General features: G+C 39.9%; 1 protein-coding gene across 1 annotated transcript in view; it reads left to right on the top strand.

The window, feature by feature from the left end:
- The first annotated feature begins 4,842 nt into the window (after window positions 1–4,842).
- The window catches only part of CATSPERB (cation channel sperm associated auxiliary subunit beta), a 139,195-nt gene continuing 125,147 nt past the window's right edge, over window positions 4,843–18,890 (top strand). The window contains exons 1-3 of the mRNA XM_069559306.1: window positions 4,843–4,921; window positions 7,880–7,968; window positions 10,452–10,592. Of these exons, the coding sequence (XP_069415407.1) occupies window positions 4,843–4,921; window positions 7,880–7,968; window positions 10,452–10,592 (309 nt within the window). The remainder of the gene's footprint in view (window positions 4,922–7,879; window positions 7,969–10,451; window positions 10,593–18,890) is intronic.

The following is an 18,890-nucleotide window of genomic DNA, read 5'->3' as shown; positions in this document are numbered from 1 at the left end:
ATCTTTTGCCAGTCAGCCTTTTTCTTTGTCCTCTAATTTCCTAACAAAATGCCTAGTGCCTGTCTTGTTTCCCAGAAGAATATTTGCATTCCACTTACAGATAAAAGCTCTGCTATGGGAACTTTCATTCATATCAAAGTGTAATTCAACATTAACTGATTGAAAGAAAATCCATACTCTTAATGGAGGAGGAGGGACTGAGTGTTTACTGGGAGAGATATTTTATTGAGTTCTGCACTGTTCTTTCAGGTTGATGAGTAACTTTCTTCAAGTTAAAATCATCAGGAAAGAGTAGGGCAGGGGTGGATGTGGTTATGACATGTTCTCTTTAGGAACAGATAACCCAGATACCAGCTATCTTCCATGATGTGGGTGTAAACAGATTCTACATGGCCATGTGAAAGGAATTCTGAAGGAAAAGTGAAAGTGAAAGTGAAGTCACTCAGTCGTGTCTGACTCTTTGCGACCCCATGGACTGCAGTCTATCAGGCTCCTCCATCCATGGGATTTTCCAGGCAAGAATGCTGGAGTGGACTGCCATTTCCTTCTCCAGGGGATCTTCCTGACCCAGGAATCGAACCCAGCTCTCCCGCATTGCAGGCAGACGCTTTACCATCTGAGCCACCAGGGAAGCTGAAGGAAAACATGAATGTAGAACAGGACTTGTTATCACCATTTAAAAACATACTTTTTATAACCTCTGTAACCTTGATGACCAGTCAGGGTACCAAGTTGAGAAAGTTCAGTATCAGCTCACTAGTCAAAGGCAGACTAAATCAGTATCAACCCTACCAAGAACATTCACATAAGAAAGAATCTGAAGAACAGACACATCTATCATTTATCTTCAGTTCAGTATAGTTCAGTTCAGTCCAGTTTAGTCACTCAGTCATGTCTGACTCTTTGTGACCCCATGAACTGCAGCACACCAGGCCTCCCTGTCCATCACCAACTGCCAGAGTCTACCCAAACCCATGTCCATTGAGTCGGTGATGCCATCCAACCATCTCATCCTCTGTCGTCCCCTTCTCCTCCTGCCCTCAATCTTCCTCAGCATCAGGGTCTTTTCAAATGAGTTAGCTCTTCGTATCAGGTGGCCAAAGTATTGGAGTTTCAGCTTCAACATCAGTCCTTCCAATGAACACCCAGGACTGACCTCCTTTAGGAAGGGCTGGTTGGATCTCCTGGCAGTCCAAGGGACTCTCAAGAGTCTTCTCCAATACTACAGTTCAAAAGCATCAATTCTTTGGTGCTCAGCTTTCTTTATAGTCCAACTCCATATGTGACTACTGGAAAAACCATAGCCTTGACTAGATGGACCTTAGTTGACAAAGTAATGCCTCTGCTTTTTAATATACTGTCTATGTTGGTCATAACTTTCCTTCCAAGAAGTAAGCATCTTTTAATTCCATGGCTGCAATCACCATCTGCAATGATTTTAGAGCCCCCCAAAATAAAGTCTGCCACTGTTTCCCATCTGTTTGCCATGAAGTGATGGGATCGGATGCCATGATCTTAGTTTTCTGAATGTTGAGCTTTAAGCCAACTTTCTCACTCTCCTCTTTCACTTTCATCAAGAGGCTCTTAGTTCTTTTTCACTTTCTGCCATAAGGATGGGGTTATCTGCTGATATTTCTCCCAGCAGTCTTGATTCCAGTTTGTGCTTCTTCCAGCCCAGCATTTCTCATGATGTACTCTGCATAGAAGTTAAATAAGCAGGGTGACAATGTACAGCCTTGACGTACTCCTTTTCCTATTTGGAACCAGTCTGTTGTTCCATGTCCATTTCTAACTGTTGCTTCCTGACCTGCATACAGGTTTTTCAAGAGGTAGATCAGGTGATCTGATATTTCCATCTCCTTCAGAATTTTCCACAGTTTATTGTGATCCACATAGTCAAAGGTTTGGTATAGTCAATAAATCAGAAATAGATGTTTTTCTGGAACTCTCTTGGTTTTTTTTGATGATCCAGCAGATGTTGACAATTTATCTTACTGATTCTCAAACACAAGTAATTCATTGCTGTCTTTCTGCTTTGTATATTCACTTTTCTGTTTACCGTGTTGGGTTGGTTTATCTCTCTTCATTGGTTCTTATCTTGTAACAACAAAACATTAAAGCAATAGACCAAAAAGTGTAGAACAACAGACAAGTTACAACTCATTCAGGTCAAGCATACAGATCTTTTATTAGTCCAACTGATAAAAGGAGTCCTCCTCATCCTTCCTGGCAAACCCTCTTGGCTTCCCTATTTTATACTTCCAGTCTTCTCCTTTTGGTTATGTCTGGTTCAAAGTAGGGCTTGTACCCACCACCAGTCAATGAAAGGGAATACAAATGGGCATATGTTCAAGGCTGATTGACAATTATAAGTTGTATAACAGCAGGCTGAGTTGTTTATATCTTCCCATAATTCCATCTGTTATAGTTAAATGTGGAATATTCATGAGCCCTTAATGGGCTCCTAACTGCCTAACTGCCTAAGGTTTCTTGGAGAAGCCCCTGTGGTCTTTTGTATCCACTGTGTGCCTAGGACACATGTGCAAGAGTTGAAAAGTCTCTGTAGTTATTTTGTAGTGTATCTGTGAGCCCTGCTGTGTGTGTCTGGGATGAAGTTTAGAGATCAGCTTGCATCCTTTTCAACCAGGCCTCCCCTTGTGGCTCGTGTCTAACTTCCTACTTAGCTACCCTAATCAATCAACCCTAATCGACTCCCTATTAAGTCCCATTCTTCCTTCTGGACATAGTTATGAAGCTCTCTTTGGCAGACTGTCTTCCCTTAAACCTCATTGTAGGTAGTTGCTATGACCTTTTATCATTTTTGTTTGTCCTCAGGCACTCAATCCCACGATGACTGAAGTATTTTGTAGTCACTTGTAGGTTTCTGAACCTTCCTAGATGGATGTTGTATAAAAGATGATAGGTTTGAATAAACTCCATGTCTTGAAGATTTTTAAAGAAAATGACCTTTGGTTCTCTTTGAAAGAGACAGTTAATTGGAAATTCTAACTGCCTGTCCTTTAGGTTTTTCTAAGCATGCTTCTGTACTTGGTAGCAGCTGATTGGCTGTTTCCACAGTTAAGTGAACTACTCAACCAGTAAGCTGTGAAAACTCGACTCCCAACTTGGGTTCTTCTTTGTCAACTTATATGGAAGAAAGCTTGGGGAAATATAAAAAGGAAAAGTGCAACTGGTTGGGCATCGCAGTGAGAGGAAATTACAGTAAGAAATAAAGGCCCCACTATAGCATGAATTTACAGTGTAATCACTCTTCCATGATAATATAAATACCAGATGGTGAGGGAGGTAGGTTCCTTCTCTGGGACAATTTCCAATATTTATTTGGTGCCAGAGAATAGAAATGCCCAGACATGTGCCCTATATCTGACCATTACATGAAACTTGTAAGCGTTAAATGGGAATAAGCGGAGGTAATTTAACTGTTAAGGATGAGTAGGAGAGTATGATATGATAAGGATAAAGAGGTTGCTTCAATGTATAAAAATATGGGTTCAGAGCTAATATTTATCAAGTGCTTTTTCTGTGTAAAGTAGCTGTTGGATGTGTTAGTATATTATTCAGTTCTTTTCACAACAACTCTCTGAAGTAGGCCCTATTTGACTGAATAGAAAATGAACCTGAGCCTGAAGAAGTTATGTCACTTTCCAGTGGTCAAACATCTTAGTGGAGGAACTAAAGGTCCTCTGACTCTGCTATCTGATTAATCTTTTGTTTAAATCATTACCAGTTTCCTCACCCAACAGTTATTCTTTTTTTTTTTTTCATGATCACACTTTCCTGATATTTAACTCTTGAGCCAGCCTTTAGAGACTCAGGAGAAACCTGCAAACTTCTGGAGAAACCTCTTTTATTTCAAAAAGTGGGGGGCACGTAGGGTCCCAAACAAAGCAAGAAGGTCCCGAAGAGTCCTGTTTAGTTTCAAGATCAAAGTGTTAGCAGAGTTGGTTCCCTTTGAGAGCCACAAGGAAGGAACTGTTCCAGACCTCTCACCTTGGCTTGTAGATGGCTGCCTTCTCCCTGTGTCTTCACATCATCTTCCCTCTGTATGAGTGTGTGTCCAAGATTTTCCCTTTTTATAAAGACACAAGTCATGTTGGATTAGTGTCTACCCTAATGATTTCATTTTAGCTTAATTACTTCTGTAAAGACACCCATCTCCAAATATGACCACATTCTGATATATGTGGGGCTTGGGACTTCAGCATATGAATTTGGTGGGTGGGAAACAGTTTGGCCCGTAACAGATACTTGCTAACACACAGTGGTGTGCATTACAGAATAACACCGAGGCTGGGAGATTCTTCATGGAAACAAGCCTGTGCTTGTCCAGGGAAGATGTTACCTCTTCCTTCAAGGTTGTTTGCTGCAAACACAACCCTGAGAAAAGGGCCTTGCATTCTTAGTACCCAGTAAGGATGTGCAGGGATGCTTAGGAGTCATGTGGGTTGTCTCTTTCAAGAGCAATGCAGTCAGAATCTTAGATCAAGGACAACTATATCATCCCCAGAGTCTTTATCAAGTCAGGTTGTGTTTTATACAGCTGTAGAATTAATCACGCCTCTCTAACAGTTACATGGATTGCAGAAAAAGCTGAGTCACAGCTCTTTAGTTTACAATAATTTTATTTATAAATATCTTTCTCACCACCTAAGGAGTAAGTGTAGAATTTAGTCCATTGTTTCCTGCTTTTATCACATAATGAGAAATATTTTTAATTCAAAAGAGAGATGTTTTCTTTACTATGCTGTTGTTTATAGCAAAAGGGACTAAAAAGTATGTTCAGAGTAAATGAATGAAAACAATTCTTGTTTCTTCTAACAGATGGAATTGCCATATTTACATGTTCTGATTTTACTTTTGAACACGTTTGACTTTTCATCAGGAATAACATATAATAAAGGTAGGTTTCAGACTATTACTCTCTAAAATAGAGAAAAGGTCCTCAGGAGTTCCCCTTTATAGCCTTTCCTCACTAACACTAACAGTTTTTTTCTTTTAGCACTTCTTCTTTACCTTATCTTCCAGTTTTTCCTGGGTACTATCTATTGTAGTAGAGGTTTCTAATAATATCATTGTGCACATTGGGACTTTTCTTTAGCTATAGCATTTCATTACTTGCAAGTCATACAATATTTAAATTTTAAGGAGCATTTTATATTTACAAAGCTTGAATTATTTGGATAGATCTTTTTGATTTTTCCCCCATGAATGGTTACATGTAAGATGAATTGTAAATGAGTTATAGGCTAATAATCTGAGAATTTTCTGAAATTAATGCATGGATCAAGTTGATGAATAGGATTTTGATGGTGTTAAACTTTATAAAAGGAATAAGACAAATCCACCTCTATTTGTGCAGATTGTATAGCTTCTGTAGTACCTGAAATTGGAATATAGTAGATGCTCAAAAAAATTCTTGACTGAGTGTATGGAGACACTTCAGGCTCTCTTCTACACATGGATGTGTTGCAGAATTGGATGAGTTGTGGAGTGAATCAGTTCTATTTCCTATATCTACTAGATATTACACAAATATGGATATAAGCTAAGATTACAGAGTCACTGGCAAACTTATGAAACTTTGGAGAAGAAAGAGTATATACTTCCAACTGGGCACAGGATGGAGTCAGAGAAAACACTGCAGGAAAGATAGCAATATATATGGGTCCCCCAAATGTCTGTGCAGGCATGTGGAAGAGTATCCCACAAAGACAGCACAAGGAAAAGTGATCTAAGGATAAGCGATTTTTCAATCCCATCTTTCAACTTTGTAAAGGTTTTTATTGAAAAAATTTTAGCAAGCTTCCATCTTTCTGTATATCAGATTTTTTGCATTTAAATAGTTTCAAACTTTATTGAAATTTCATTTGAGATATTTAAACTACGTAAAAATTCCATTTAAAATTTCTAGAGTATTACAGATATGGCATTAATTATAGGTGATATATTTATGAGATTTCCTACAACAAAATCACATATTAATATAAACATTTCCCACTACCTATATTCAAAGTGCTCTTTCCACAGCATGCACTTTTAAAGGTATTTGATTTCATGTTCCTTGTTCAAATGAACCTACAGTTTGAAAGGACATATTGAGTCCTGATTTACTTTTTTGAAACTGTCAGCATATTCCTGACAGCCATTTTTCATTTCAAAAAGATCAGAAAATTTAAAAACACTTTCAAATATGATATTAAAAAATCCCTAACTCATCTTTAAATTAAACAGTTTTTTAAAAAGTATTTTGCCATTGTATACCACCAAAACCCCATGCTTATTATAAAAGATGTCTGTAGTCACTCTTCATCTAGCCTTATCTATGATGGGCTTCAGTACTTTGCTGCATCTGGCTTTAACTTCATTCTGCCAAAGAAAGCCAGAGCTGGACAGTATTTAAAGCTGTAATACCACAGTTTATTCAGGGACTGTTGCAATTGAGGAAAAAATATCTCAGTATAGAACTAGCCTCAGTTCCAAACACAGCATAGACAAGTGGCTTAAAACTCAACATTAAAAAAACTAAGATTATGGCATCTGGTCCCATCACTTCATGGCAAATAGAAGGGGAAAATGTGGAAACAGTGACAGACTTTATTTTTCTGGACTCCAAAATCACTGCTGATGGTGACTGTGGCCATGAAATTAAAAGATGCTTGCTCCTTGGAAGGAAAGCCATGACAAAGCTAGACAGCATATTAAAAAGCAGAAACATCTCTTTGCTGACAAGGTTCTGATTTTTCCAGTATCATGCATGGATAAGAAAGTTGGTCCATAAATAAGAGGCTGAGCGCCTAAGAATTGATGCTTTTGAAATTAGTCTTCAAAACTAGCTTTAACATTTTCAGTTCAGTTCAGTTCAGTCGCTCAGTCATGTCAGACTCCTTGTAACCTCATGAATCTCAGCATGCCAGGCCTCCCTGTCCATCACCAACTCCTGGAGTTCACTCAGGCTCACGTCCATCGAGTCCGTGATGCCATCCAGCCATCTCATCCTCTGTCATCCCCTTCTCCTCCTGCCCCCAATCCCTCCCAGCATCAGAGTCTTTTCCAATGAGTCAACTCTTCGCATGAGGTGGCCAAAGTACTGGAGTTTCAGCTTTAGCATCATTCCTTCCAAAGAAATCCCAGGGCTGATCTCCTTCAGAATGGACTGGTTGGATCTCCTTGCAGTCCAAGGGACTCTCAAGAGTCTTCTCCAATACCACAGTTCAAAAGCATCAAATTCTTCACTCTCAGCTTTCTTCATAGTCCAACTCTCACATCCATACATGACCACTGGAAAAACCATAGCCTTGACTAGACAGACCTTTGTTGGCAAATGGAGAAAACCCTTGGGGAGTCCCTTGGACTACAAGGGGATCAAACTAGTCAATCCTAAAGGAAATCAACCCTGAATATTCACTGGAAGGACTGATGCTGAAGCTGAAGCTGAAACTCCAATACTTTGGCCACCTGATGCACAGAGCCGACTCATTGGGAAAGACCCTGATGCAGGAAAGATTGAGGGAAGGAAGAGAAGAGGGTGACAGAGGATGAGATGGTTGGATGGCATCACTGACTCAATAGACATGAGTCTGAGCAAACTCAGGGAGATAGTGAAGGACAGGGAAGCGTGGCATGCTGCAGTCGAAGGGGTCACAAAGAATTGAACATGACTTAGCACCTGAAGAACAACAGCAATTGTATCTTTAAAATGAAAAAATGGGACATTAACTTTATCTAGAGTGATGTGAATTTAAAATATACAATTATAATTTTTATTCTTTTAAAAATATTTCCTATTTAAAAATATGTTTTTAATGGAAATTCTTCATTAATGACCTAAAATATACATATATGTGTTTGTACTATTTAGGTGATACAGAGGGACGCTTTGCTTGTGATAGTGAAGGGATTCCCTCAAAGGATGAAATGATCAAATTGTATCTTTCCTCTGATGACTTGGTAAGGTCCATTACTAATAGCAGGTGTTTTACAATCCCTTGTACTCCTTTTAAGTCCAAATGTGAAACCAGTAGCACTGTACTCTTTTCAAATATCTTCTACTATTTTCAGGCTTCAGGAGGTGAAATTAGATATAAATAATTATCTTTTCTATCCTTTCTATTTCATTTCCCTTGGATCAAGTGAAATATTTCATTTAGCCATTGAACACCCTCGGTAGTTTACCTTCGTGTTTTGTTTTTTTTTAATGACTCCTTCCTCTTTTAAAAAAAAGATTGGCTGTAACAATCTTCATTTTTTATGAATCTGATTTGTTCATTTGAAGTTTGACAGATGTAGCCTGTTAGAGAAAGAACATTACCTCACATGAACTTGGGAAAGAATCTTTTCCTTTCATAACAAGTACCACATTGCAGTTGTCATTTTGGGTAAGGGTTATTTGATTCCTTTGATTCAAATAATGGCAAAGTTTAAAAAGCACAGCAAAATAAACTGTTGTTAAGATAGTCATGAAGTAAATGCTAACAAACATATAAGTTAATGAAAATTGCACAGATTGTCTAAAAATCCATGATAAATACAAAAGAACACAAAGAAGAATGCTCCATAAGGACAAATACATTTATCCTAAAGTCTACTTTGACTTAGTTCCCCATTCCTTCTTGATATGCCAAACATATATTTAATTTATTATTTACAGCCCTTATGAAGTTCATGCCCTTTGAGTCACACATGTCTTTGATGTTTGTGATTAAAGATGGGAAATGAAGAAGGAAATGACAACTCACTCCAGTATTCTTGCCTGGGAAAGCCCATGGACAGAAGAGCCTGGAGGGCTACAGTTCATGGGGTTGTAAAGAGTCAGACATGACTGAGTCTCTGAGCACATATTTTAGAAAAGAAATGGGCTCTAGAGAAAGAGAGACTTACAGAACTGGGGTCAAATTTTGATTCTACCGTACATGGGCTGTGTGGCCTAGGGCAGGTTACCTAACCTCTCTAATCTTCAGTTTTGTCCTTTGTGAAGGCGAATTATAACCTAGTTTTTGGATAGTTGTCATGTGCTAGTTCTAGAAGGGGCTTCCCTCATGGATCAGCCAGTAAAAAATCCACCTCAATGCGTGAGACCTGAATCGAATCCCTGGGTTGCAAAGATCCTCTGGAGGAGAGCATGGCAACCCACTCCAGTATTCTTGCCTGGAGAATTCCATGGACAGAGGAGCCTGGTGGGCTACAGTCCATGGGGTCAAAAAGAGTCAGATATGACTGAGAGATTAAGCACATCACAGCACAGTTCTAGAAGAGGAATTAGTAGAAATGATAGTTAACATTTATAAAGTATTAATGTGTGTCAGGCATTTTTCTAAGCATTTTCATGTTCATTATAATATTTAATCTCCTTTAAGATAAGTACTGTAGGGAAGTACTGAACCTCCCCTCTTAGGTTCTGTGGCTGGGGCCTATAAAATAAACTGACAAAAGACAGATTAAGCAGGAGATAAATATGAACTTTGGGAATTCCCTGGCAGCCCAGTGGTTAGGACTCGGCACTTTTACTGCCATGGCCTGGGCTCAATCCCTGGTTGGGGAACTAAGATCCTGCAAGCTGCAAGGCACAGCCAAAAATAGAGAAAATTTTATTTACACATGCAATGCACATACGCACAGGACTACTCAGTGATGAGTAACTCAAAGTGGTGCTTAGAATTTGGAGCTTATATACCATCTTAACAGCTATAAATTGTGGAGAAGTGATAGCACCTTTGTGTTTGGGTTTATCTCCCAGTTAACCCCCTTAGTATACAAATTCCATTAGGTCAAGGATTTTTGCCTGTTTTGTTCACTTCTGTTTCCCCAGCACCAATGACACTGCCTGCTTCATGGTAAGGGCTTGGTAAATATCCTTGGAATGAATGTTTCCTCATTTTATAGATAGGAAAACTGAAATTCAGATAGGTAACTCGCCCAAAGTGACCTCTATTAGGAGAACCAAATGAGATGAAGCTTGTCTTATCTATATTGATTTTCAAGAAAATCCATTTATGATCACTACCTTTTCATTTACCTTCTCACAACTGGGAAATATTCGATAAAAATGCAGTGAAATGATTTTGCTTCATACACTTGCTTCTTCTTTATTTAGACACAAAATAATGATGTTAATAAAATAGAAATTTCTACATGTGATAGCATTAGGCTTTGATTCTACGTTTATTAAATATAACAACTTTATGACCATTTCTGTGACAGAAAATATTATTATAGGATGGATTGAAATATGTTATGACACTAGCATAATAGCTTACTGACTTTTGAAAAATGTACTTTTCAAAATAGATTTTTTGAAGTTAAATACTAGAATTACTAGAGATAGTAATCTTTAGCAGCATTTACTTTTCACAGAGATCTCCTCACTTTTAAATTAATATAAAACACGCTTCCCTTCATTAAATTGTCACTACTTGTTTTTGTTTTCCCCAAAGGAAATCCAGTGTTTTTTCCAATCTGAACTTGCGTTTACTACAAAGGAGTTTCTCAGCATATTCACAGCAGCAGGACTTGCTCCCAGCCTGGAAATCATAAATAGTACATACACGGGGATCTTCCACTTTAATTTAACTTTGGTAATTACATTTTATTTTATTCTGTGATATATTATTAGCAAGAATACTGTTCCTTTTAGCATGTGTTTTTAAAAACAGCTAATCTGGCAATATGGTTTAAGTCCAATAATACATTGCTATACTTTTTACTTTAAACAGTCATATTCTTTTAAGAAATTAAGAAAAGAAAAAGATTCATATTTTTTATTCACATATTCATTATTTCCACTGCCCTTCATTCTTTTCTGTAAGTATAAGTTGCCATCTGGTGTCATATTCCTTCAACAACGAAGAACTTTTAGCATTTCTTACAGAGCAGGTGTGTTGCTGCTACTGCTGCTAAGTCGCTTCAGTCGTGTCCAACTCTGTGTGACCCCATAGATGGCAGCCCATGAGGCTCCCCTGTCCCTGGGATTCTCCAGGCAAGAACACTGGAGTGGGTTGCCATTTCCTTCTCCAATGCATGAAAGTGAAAAGCGAAAGTGAAGTCACTCAGTTGTGTCTGACTTTTAGCGACCCCATGGACTGTGGCCCACCAGGCTCCTCCATCCATGGGATTTTCCAAGCAAGAGTGCTGGAGTGGAGTGCCATTGCCTTCTCCGACAGAGCAGGTGTACTAGCAATTAATTCTCTGGATGTTTTTTTCCTTTGAAAATGTCTTTATTTCATTTTTTGGGGGGAGGGAGGGAGGGTAGCAACTTTAGTAAGATATAATTTACATGCCATACAATTTGCCTAAAGTGTACAATTAAATGGTTCTTAGTAATTCACAGAGTGCAGCCATCACTACTATCTAATATTAGAACACTTTCACCATTTCCAAAAAGACAGCCCATACCCATTGACAGTCACTCCCCATTACACTTTCTGCTCCCCAGTATTAAGCAACCACTAATATACTTTCTGTCTCTCTGGATCTGCTTATTTGAACATTTCATGTAAATGAAACTGTATAATATGCAATATTTTGTGAATGGCTTCCTTCAGTTATCATAATATTTTCAAGGTTCATCATGTGATAGCATATATCAGTACATAATCCTTTTCAGTGACAAATTATATTATGATCTCCTTCATGGATCACAGCCTTGTCATGGCAAAGAGGCTTACATAACTCAATGAAGCTATGAGCCATGCTCTGCAGGGCCACCCAAGACAGGTTATAGTGAAGAGTTCTGACAAAATGTGGTCCACTGCAGCAGAAAATGCCAAACCACTCCACAGTCTTGCCACAAGAACTCCATGAACCGTAAGAAAAGGTAAAAAGATATGACACCAGGAGATAAGCCCCCTAGGTTGGAAGGTGTCCAATATGCTACTGGGGAAGAGTAGAGGCAATTATGAATTGCTCCAGAAAGAATGAAGTGGGTGGGCCAAAGTGGAAATGACAGTCAGTTGTGGGTTTGTCTGGTTGGGTAAGTAAAGTCTGATGCTCTAAAGAACAATATTGCATAGGAACCTGAAAGTTAGGTTCATTAATCAAGGTAAACTGGATGTGGTCAAGCAGTGAACATTGAATTCACTGGCAAGATGAGATGGCAAGAGTGAACATCTTAGGAATCTGTGAACTAAAATGGATGGGAACGGGCAAATTTAATTCAGATGACCATTATATTTACTACTGTGGGCAAAAATCCCTTAGAAGAAATGGAATAACCCTCATAGTCAACAAAAGAGTCTGAAATGCAGTAGTTGGGTGCAATATCAAAAATGACAGAATGATCTCACTTCATTTCCAAGGCAAACCACTCAACATCACAGTAATTCAAGTCCAGGCCCAACCACTGATGTCAAAGAGGCTGAAGTTGACTGGTCATATAAAGACCCAAAACAACATCTAGAACTAACACCAAAAAAAAAATAAATGTTCTTTTCATCATAGAGGATTGGAATGCAAAAGTAGAAAGTCAAGAGATACATGGAACAGCAGGCAAGATTGGCTTTGGAGTACAAACTGAAGCAGGGCAAAGGCTAAAAGAGTTTAGTCAAGAATATACACTCATCATAGCAAACACCCTTTTCCAATAACCCAAGTGATGACTCTACACATGGATATCACCAGATGGTCAATACTGAAATCAGATTGATTATGTTCTTTGCACCCAACGATGGAGAAGCTCCAGACAGTCAGCAAAAACAAGACCTGGAGCTAACTGTGGCTTAGATCATAAGCTTCTTATTGACAAATTCAGACTTAAATTGAAGAAAGTAGGGAAGACCAGTAAGCTATTCAGGTATGACCTAAATAAAATCCCTTGATTATATAGTGGAGATGCTGAATGGATTCAAGGGATTAGATCTGATAGACAGATTACCTGAAGAACTATGGGTGAAGGTTTGTAACATTCTAATGGAGGCAGTAACCAGAGTCATCCCCAAAAAAGAAATCTAAGAAGGCAAACTGGTTGTCTGAGGAGGCTTTACAAATATGTGAGAAAAGAAGAGAAGTGAAAGACAATGGAGAAAGGGAAAGATACACCCAACTGGGGCATCTCTAGTGGTTCAGTTGGTAAAGAGACTGCCTGCAATGCAGGAGTCCCAGGTCTGATCCCTGGGTCAGGGAATATCCCCTGGAGAAAGAAATGGCAACCCACTCCACTATTCTTGCTTAGGAAATCCCATGGACAGAGGAGGCTGGCAGGTTGCAGTCCGTGGGGTTGCAAGCGTCGGGCATGACTTAGCAACTAAACCACCACCACCACCATACACAACTATATGCAGCATTCCAGAGAATAGCAAGGAGAGATAAGAAGGCCTTCTTAAATGAACAATGCGAAGAAATAGAGGAAACCAGTAGAATGGGAAAGACTAGAGACTGCTTCAAGAAAATCGGAAGGTCTTCTTTTGTGGCCTGAGTGAGTGAGTGAAGTCACTCAGTCGTGTCCGACTCTTTGCGGTCCCATGGACTGTAGCAGCCTACCACACTTCTCTGTCCATGAGATTTTCCAGGCAAGAGTGCTGGAGTGGGTTGCCATTTCCTTCTCCAGAGGATCTTCCCGACCCAGGGATTGAACCCAGGTCTTCCGCATTGTAGGCAAACGTTTTACCGTCTGAGCCACCAGTGGCCTAGTGGTTAACAATCTGCCTGCCAATGCAGGGGACCCTGGTTTAATCCTTGGTCCAAAAAGATCCCACATGCTGCAGAGCAACTAAGCCCATAACTATTTATCCTGAGCTCTAGGCCCCTCGGAGAAGGCAATGGCAACCCACTCCAGTGTTCTTGCCTGGAGAATCCCAGGGACGGGGGAGTCTGGTGGGCTGCAGTCCATGGGGTCGCTATGAGTCGGATACTACAGAAGTGACTTAGCAGCAGCAGCAGCAGCTAGACCCCTAGAGTCACACCTGCTGAAGCCCATGGGCCCTAGAGCCCATGCTCCATAAGAAGTGAAGCCACACAATGAGAACCCAAGGCACCACATCTAGAGAGTGGGCCCTGCTTGTCAGAACTAGAGAAAGCCTGTGTGCAGCAACAAAGACAGAGCTCAAGCAAAAATTAAAAAATTAAGAAATGAAAATTTTAAGAAATAAAATGAAAATTGGAGATATCAAGGGGATATTTCATGTAAGGATGGGCATGATAAAGGACATAAATGGCAAGGACCTAACTGAAGCAGAAGAGATTAAGAAGAGATGGCAAGAATATACAAAAGAACTAGACAAAAAAGGTCTTAATGACCCAGATAACCCTGATGATGTGGTCACTCACTTAGAGCCAGACATCTTGGAGTGTGAAGTCAAGTGAACCCTAGGAAGCAAACAAAAGCAGTGGAGGCAATGGAATTCCAGCTGAGCTATTTCAAATCCTAAAAGATGATGCTGTTAAAGTGCTTCACTCAATATATCAGCAAACTTGGAAAACTCAGCAGTGGCCACAGGACTGGAAAAGTCAGTTTTCATTCCAGTCCCAAAGAAGAGCAATGCCAAAGAATGTTCAAACTACCTCACAGTTGCATTCATTTCACATCCCAGCAAGGTAATGTTCAAAATCCTTCAAGCTAGGCTTCAACAGTATATGAACCAAGAACTTCCAGATGAACAAGTTGGATTCTTTCCATTTATTTAGGTTTTCTCGAATTTCTTTCAACAATGTTTTGTTGTTTTCAGAGTATAAGTTTTACACTTCTTTTGTTAAATTTATTTCTATTGTTTCCTTTTTTTTGATGCTGTTGTAAAGAGAATTGCTTTCTTATTCTCATTTCCAGATTGTTCTTTGCAAGTATATAAAAAATACAATTAATTGTTGTATCTGATATCCTGAAAACATACTGAACTCACTTATAAATTCTAGTAGGTTTTTAGTGGTCACTCTAATTTTTGAAAGATTATTTTGTAAGATGTAGAATTTCTGAGTGATTTCATTTGCTTTAAGCATTTTAAATATGTCATTCTGCATTTTGAATATGTCACCTGACATCACTTTTCCTGAATGAGAAGTCAACTGTTAATTTTGTTATTGCCCCCTGTATGTAATGTGGCATTTTCCTGTTAGTGCTTTTAAGATGTTCTCTTTGTATTTACTCTAATTGAGATTCTCTAGGCTATTTGGATTGTAAGTTTACAAAATTTCGAAAGTTTTCAGCCACTACTTCTCCAAAGAAATGTTCTGCCCCTTTCTCTCTTTTCCTGCCTGGGACTCTAACTGGGCATATTTTTTTTTTTCACAATAGTAAAAGATGTTTATCAGTTTTCACAATCAATAGCCAGACAAAAAATAAAAGATTATTACAATTGCAAGCCATAATGGGAACATGATTAACTTAACAATATAAAATGATTACATACAATCTGGGGGTTGTCAAGCAGAGTGATGTGGTAAGTGGAAGTGCATACATCCACATGTTTTCATCCACCCAGCCAGTCTATATCTTTTGATTGGTGCATTTAATCCATTTACATTTAAGGTAATTGTCAATATGTATGATCCTATTACTGTTTTCTTAATTGCTTGGGGTTTATTTTCTGTAGATCTTTTCCTTCTCCTGTATTTCCTGCCTGGAGAAGCTTCTTTAGCATTTGTTGTAAAGCTGGTTTGGTGGTGCTGAATTCTCTTAACTTCTGCTTGTCTGGAAAACTTTTGATTTTTCAATCAAATCTGAAGGAGAGTCTTGCTAGGTAGAGAATCTGTGGTTGTAGGTTCTTCCCTTTCATCACTTTAAATATATCATGTCATTCCCTTCTGGCTTGTAGAGTTTCTGTTGAGAAATCAGCTGATAACCTGATGGGAGTTCCCTTGTCTATTATTTGTCATTTTTCCCTTGTTCCTTTTAATATTTTATCTCTGCATTTAATTTTTGTCAGTTTTATTACTATGTGTTTCAGTTTGTTTCTCCTTGGGTTTATCCTTCCTGGGACTCTCTGTGCTTCCTGGGCTTGGTTGGCTATTTCCTTTCCTATGTTAGGAAAGTTTTCAGATAGTATCTCTTCAGATATTTTCTCAGGTTCTTTCTCTCTCTCTTCTCCATCTGGGAGCCTATAATGTGAATGTTGGTGCATTTAGTGTTATCAGAGGTCTCTTAGGCTGTTTTCATTCTTTTTTCTATATTCTGTTCCATGGCAGTGATTTCCACCATTTTGTCCTTCAGGTCATTTATCCATTCTTCTGCCTCAGTTATTCTGCTATGGATTCTTTCTAACGTATTATTCATCTCTGTTTGTCTGTTCTTTAGGTCTTTGGTAAACACTGCTTGCGTCTTCTCGAACTTCGCCTCCATGCTTCTCCCAAGATCCTGGATCATCTTCGCTATCATTATTCTGAATTCTTTTTCTGGAAGGTTGCCTATCTCTATTTCATTTAGTTGTTTTTCTGGGATTTTAGCTTACCCCTTCATCTGTGACACAACTTTCTGCTTTTTTCATAGTGATTAACTTTCTGTGATATGGTTTTTGTTTCAGCTGCTGTGAAACTATGCTTCTTTTGCTTCTTCTGTCAGCCCTCTAATGGATGAGGCTAAGAGGCTTGTGTAAGCTTTTTGATGGGAGGGACTGGGGAAAACTGGGTCTTGCTCTGGTGGGCAGGGCCTTGCTCGGTAGTTTTAATCCAATTATCTGCTAATAGGTGGGGTTGCACTCCCTCCCTGGTAGTTGTTTGGCCTGAGGTGACCCAGTTCTGGGGTCTATAGGCTCTATGGTAGGGTTAATGGTGAACTCCAAGAAGGTTTATGCCAAGGGAGACCTTTCAGTGCCCCGTCCCTGTGGTAAGCCCCTGTTGACCCAGGCCCCTACAGGAGGCCCTCCAACACTAGCAAGTAGTTTTGGTTTAGTCTCGTGTGGGGTCACTGCTCCTCTCCTCTGGGTGTTGCTGCACCAAAATTTTGTTTGTGCCCTCAAAGATTGGAATCTCTGTTTCCCCCAGTCCTCTGGAAGGCCTGCAATCAAAACCCACTGGCCCTCAAGGCCAGATTCCTGAGGATTCCCAGTCCCTTTGTCAGATTGCCAGGCTTCCCAGCCTTCACAATAGTGGGGTTCAGAACCTTCACAATAGTGCAAGAACTTCTTTGGTATTATTGTTCTTCAGTCTGTGGATCACCCACCTGGCCTGTATGGGATTCGATTTTATCATGACTGCACACCTCCTACCATCTTGCTGCAGCTTCTTCTTTTTCTTTGGACATGGGGTATGTTTTTTGGTGGGTTCCAGTGTCCTCCTGTTGGTGGTTATTCAATAGCTAGTTGCAATTTTGGTGCTCTCACAGGAGGAGATGAGGGCATGTTCTTCTACTCCACCATCTTGAACCAAAAGCTCAATTGGGCACATTTTGGAAAATATTTTATCAACCCACAGATCTCTATGTGGAAAATTCTGAAAGAGATAGGAATACCAGACCACCTAACCTGCCTCTTGAGAAATCTGTATGCAGGTCAGGAAGCAACAGTTGGAACTGGACATGGAACAACAGACTGGTTCCAAATAGGAAAAGGAGTACGTCAAGGCTGTATATTGTCACCTTGCTTATTTAACTTATATGCAGAGTACATCATGAGAAACGCTGGACTGGAAGAAACACAAGCTGGAATCAAGATCGCCGGGAGAAATATCAATCACCTCAGATATGCAGATGACACCACCCTTATGGCAGAAAGTGAAGAGGAACTAAAAAGCCTCTTGATGAAAGTGAAAGTGGAGAGTGAAAAAGTTGGTTTAAAGCTCAACATGCAGAAAACAAAGATCATGGCATCCGGTCCCATCACTTCATGGGAAATAGATGGGGAAACAGTGGAAACAGTGTTAGACTTTATTTTTTTGGGCTCCAAAATCACTGCAGATGATGACTGCAGCCTTGATATTAAAAGACGCTTACTCCTTGGAAGAAAAGTTCTGAGCAACCTAGATAGCATATTCAAAAGCAGAGACATTACTTTGCCGACTAAGGTCCGTCTAGTCAAGGCTATGGTTTTTCCAGTGGTCATGTATGGATGTGAGATTTGGACTGTGAAGAAGGCTGAGTGCCAAAGAATTGATGCTTTTGAACTGTGGTGTTGGAGAAGATTCTTGAGGGTCCCTTGGACTGCAAGGAGATCCAACCAGTCCATTCTGAAGGAGATCAGCCCTGGGATTTCTTTGGAAGGAATGATGCTAAAGTTGAAGCTCTAGTACTTTGGCCACCTCATGTGAAGCGTTGACTCATTGGAAAAGACTCTGATGCTGGGAGGGATTGAGGGCAGGAGGAGAAGGGGACGACAGAGGATGAGATGGCTGGATGGCATCACTGACTCGATGGAAGTGAGTCTGAGTGAACTCCGGGAGATGGTGATGGACAGGGAGGCCTGGCGTGCTGCGATTCATGGGGTCGCAAAGAGTCGGACATGACTGAGCGACTGAACTGAACTGAACTGAACTGAACTGAACAGATCTCTATAGCTCCATCTATTTTCCTTTAATCATTTTATCCCTATTTCAGACTGAATAATCTTAGTTGTTATATATTTAAGTTCACTTATTCTTTCTTTTGCATTTCCAACCACACCCTTCCTCCTGCTCCCTCATCCACAGCCCTTGACCCTGCCCAGCCTCCCCCAACACAGGCCAGAGCTGCTACAGCTTACAACACCAGGAGGGCTCCTGAGACCCTCCCCGATAGCAAAAGGTTTCTTGCATGTGACTCATTCCACTGAGAGTAGGAGGGTGTAGGCTAGACTGTGGACTGCCAAACAGAGGCATGAGGTGGGGGGAGGTCAGTGTACCTCAGTTTCCTCAGCAACTGAATTTTTATACTATCTGAAAATTGACAGGACTTCCCTGGTGGCTCAGATGGTAAAGAATCTGCCTGCAATGCAGGAGACCAGGTTTGATCCCCGGGTTGGCAAGATCCCCTGGAGAAG

The sequence above is a fragment of the Ovis canadensis genome, chromosome 18, assembly GCF_042477335.2.
Source record: "Ovis canadensis isolate MfBH-ARS-UI-01 breed Bighorn chromosome 18, ARS-UI_OviCan_v2, whole genome shotgun sequence".
NCBI lineage: Eukaryota > Metazoa > Chordata > Mammalia > Artiodactyla > Bovidae > Ovis > Ovis canadensis.
The sequence above is the reverse complement of the archived record's forward strand: the minus strand, read 5'-3'. Positions and strand labels throughout refer to the sequence as shown.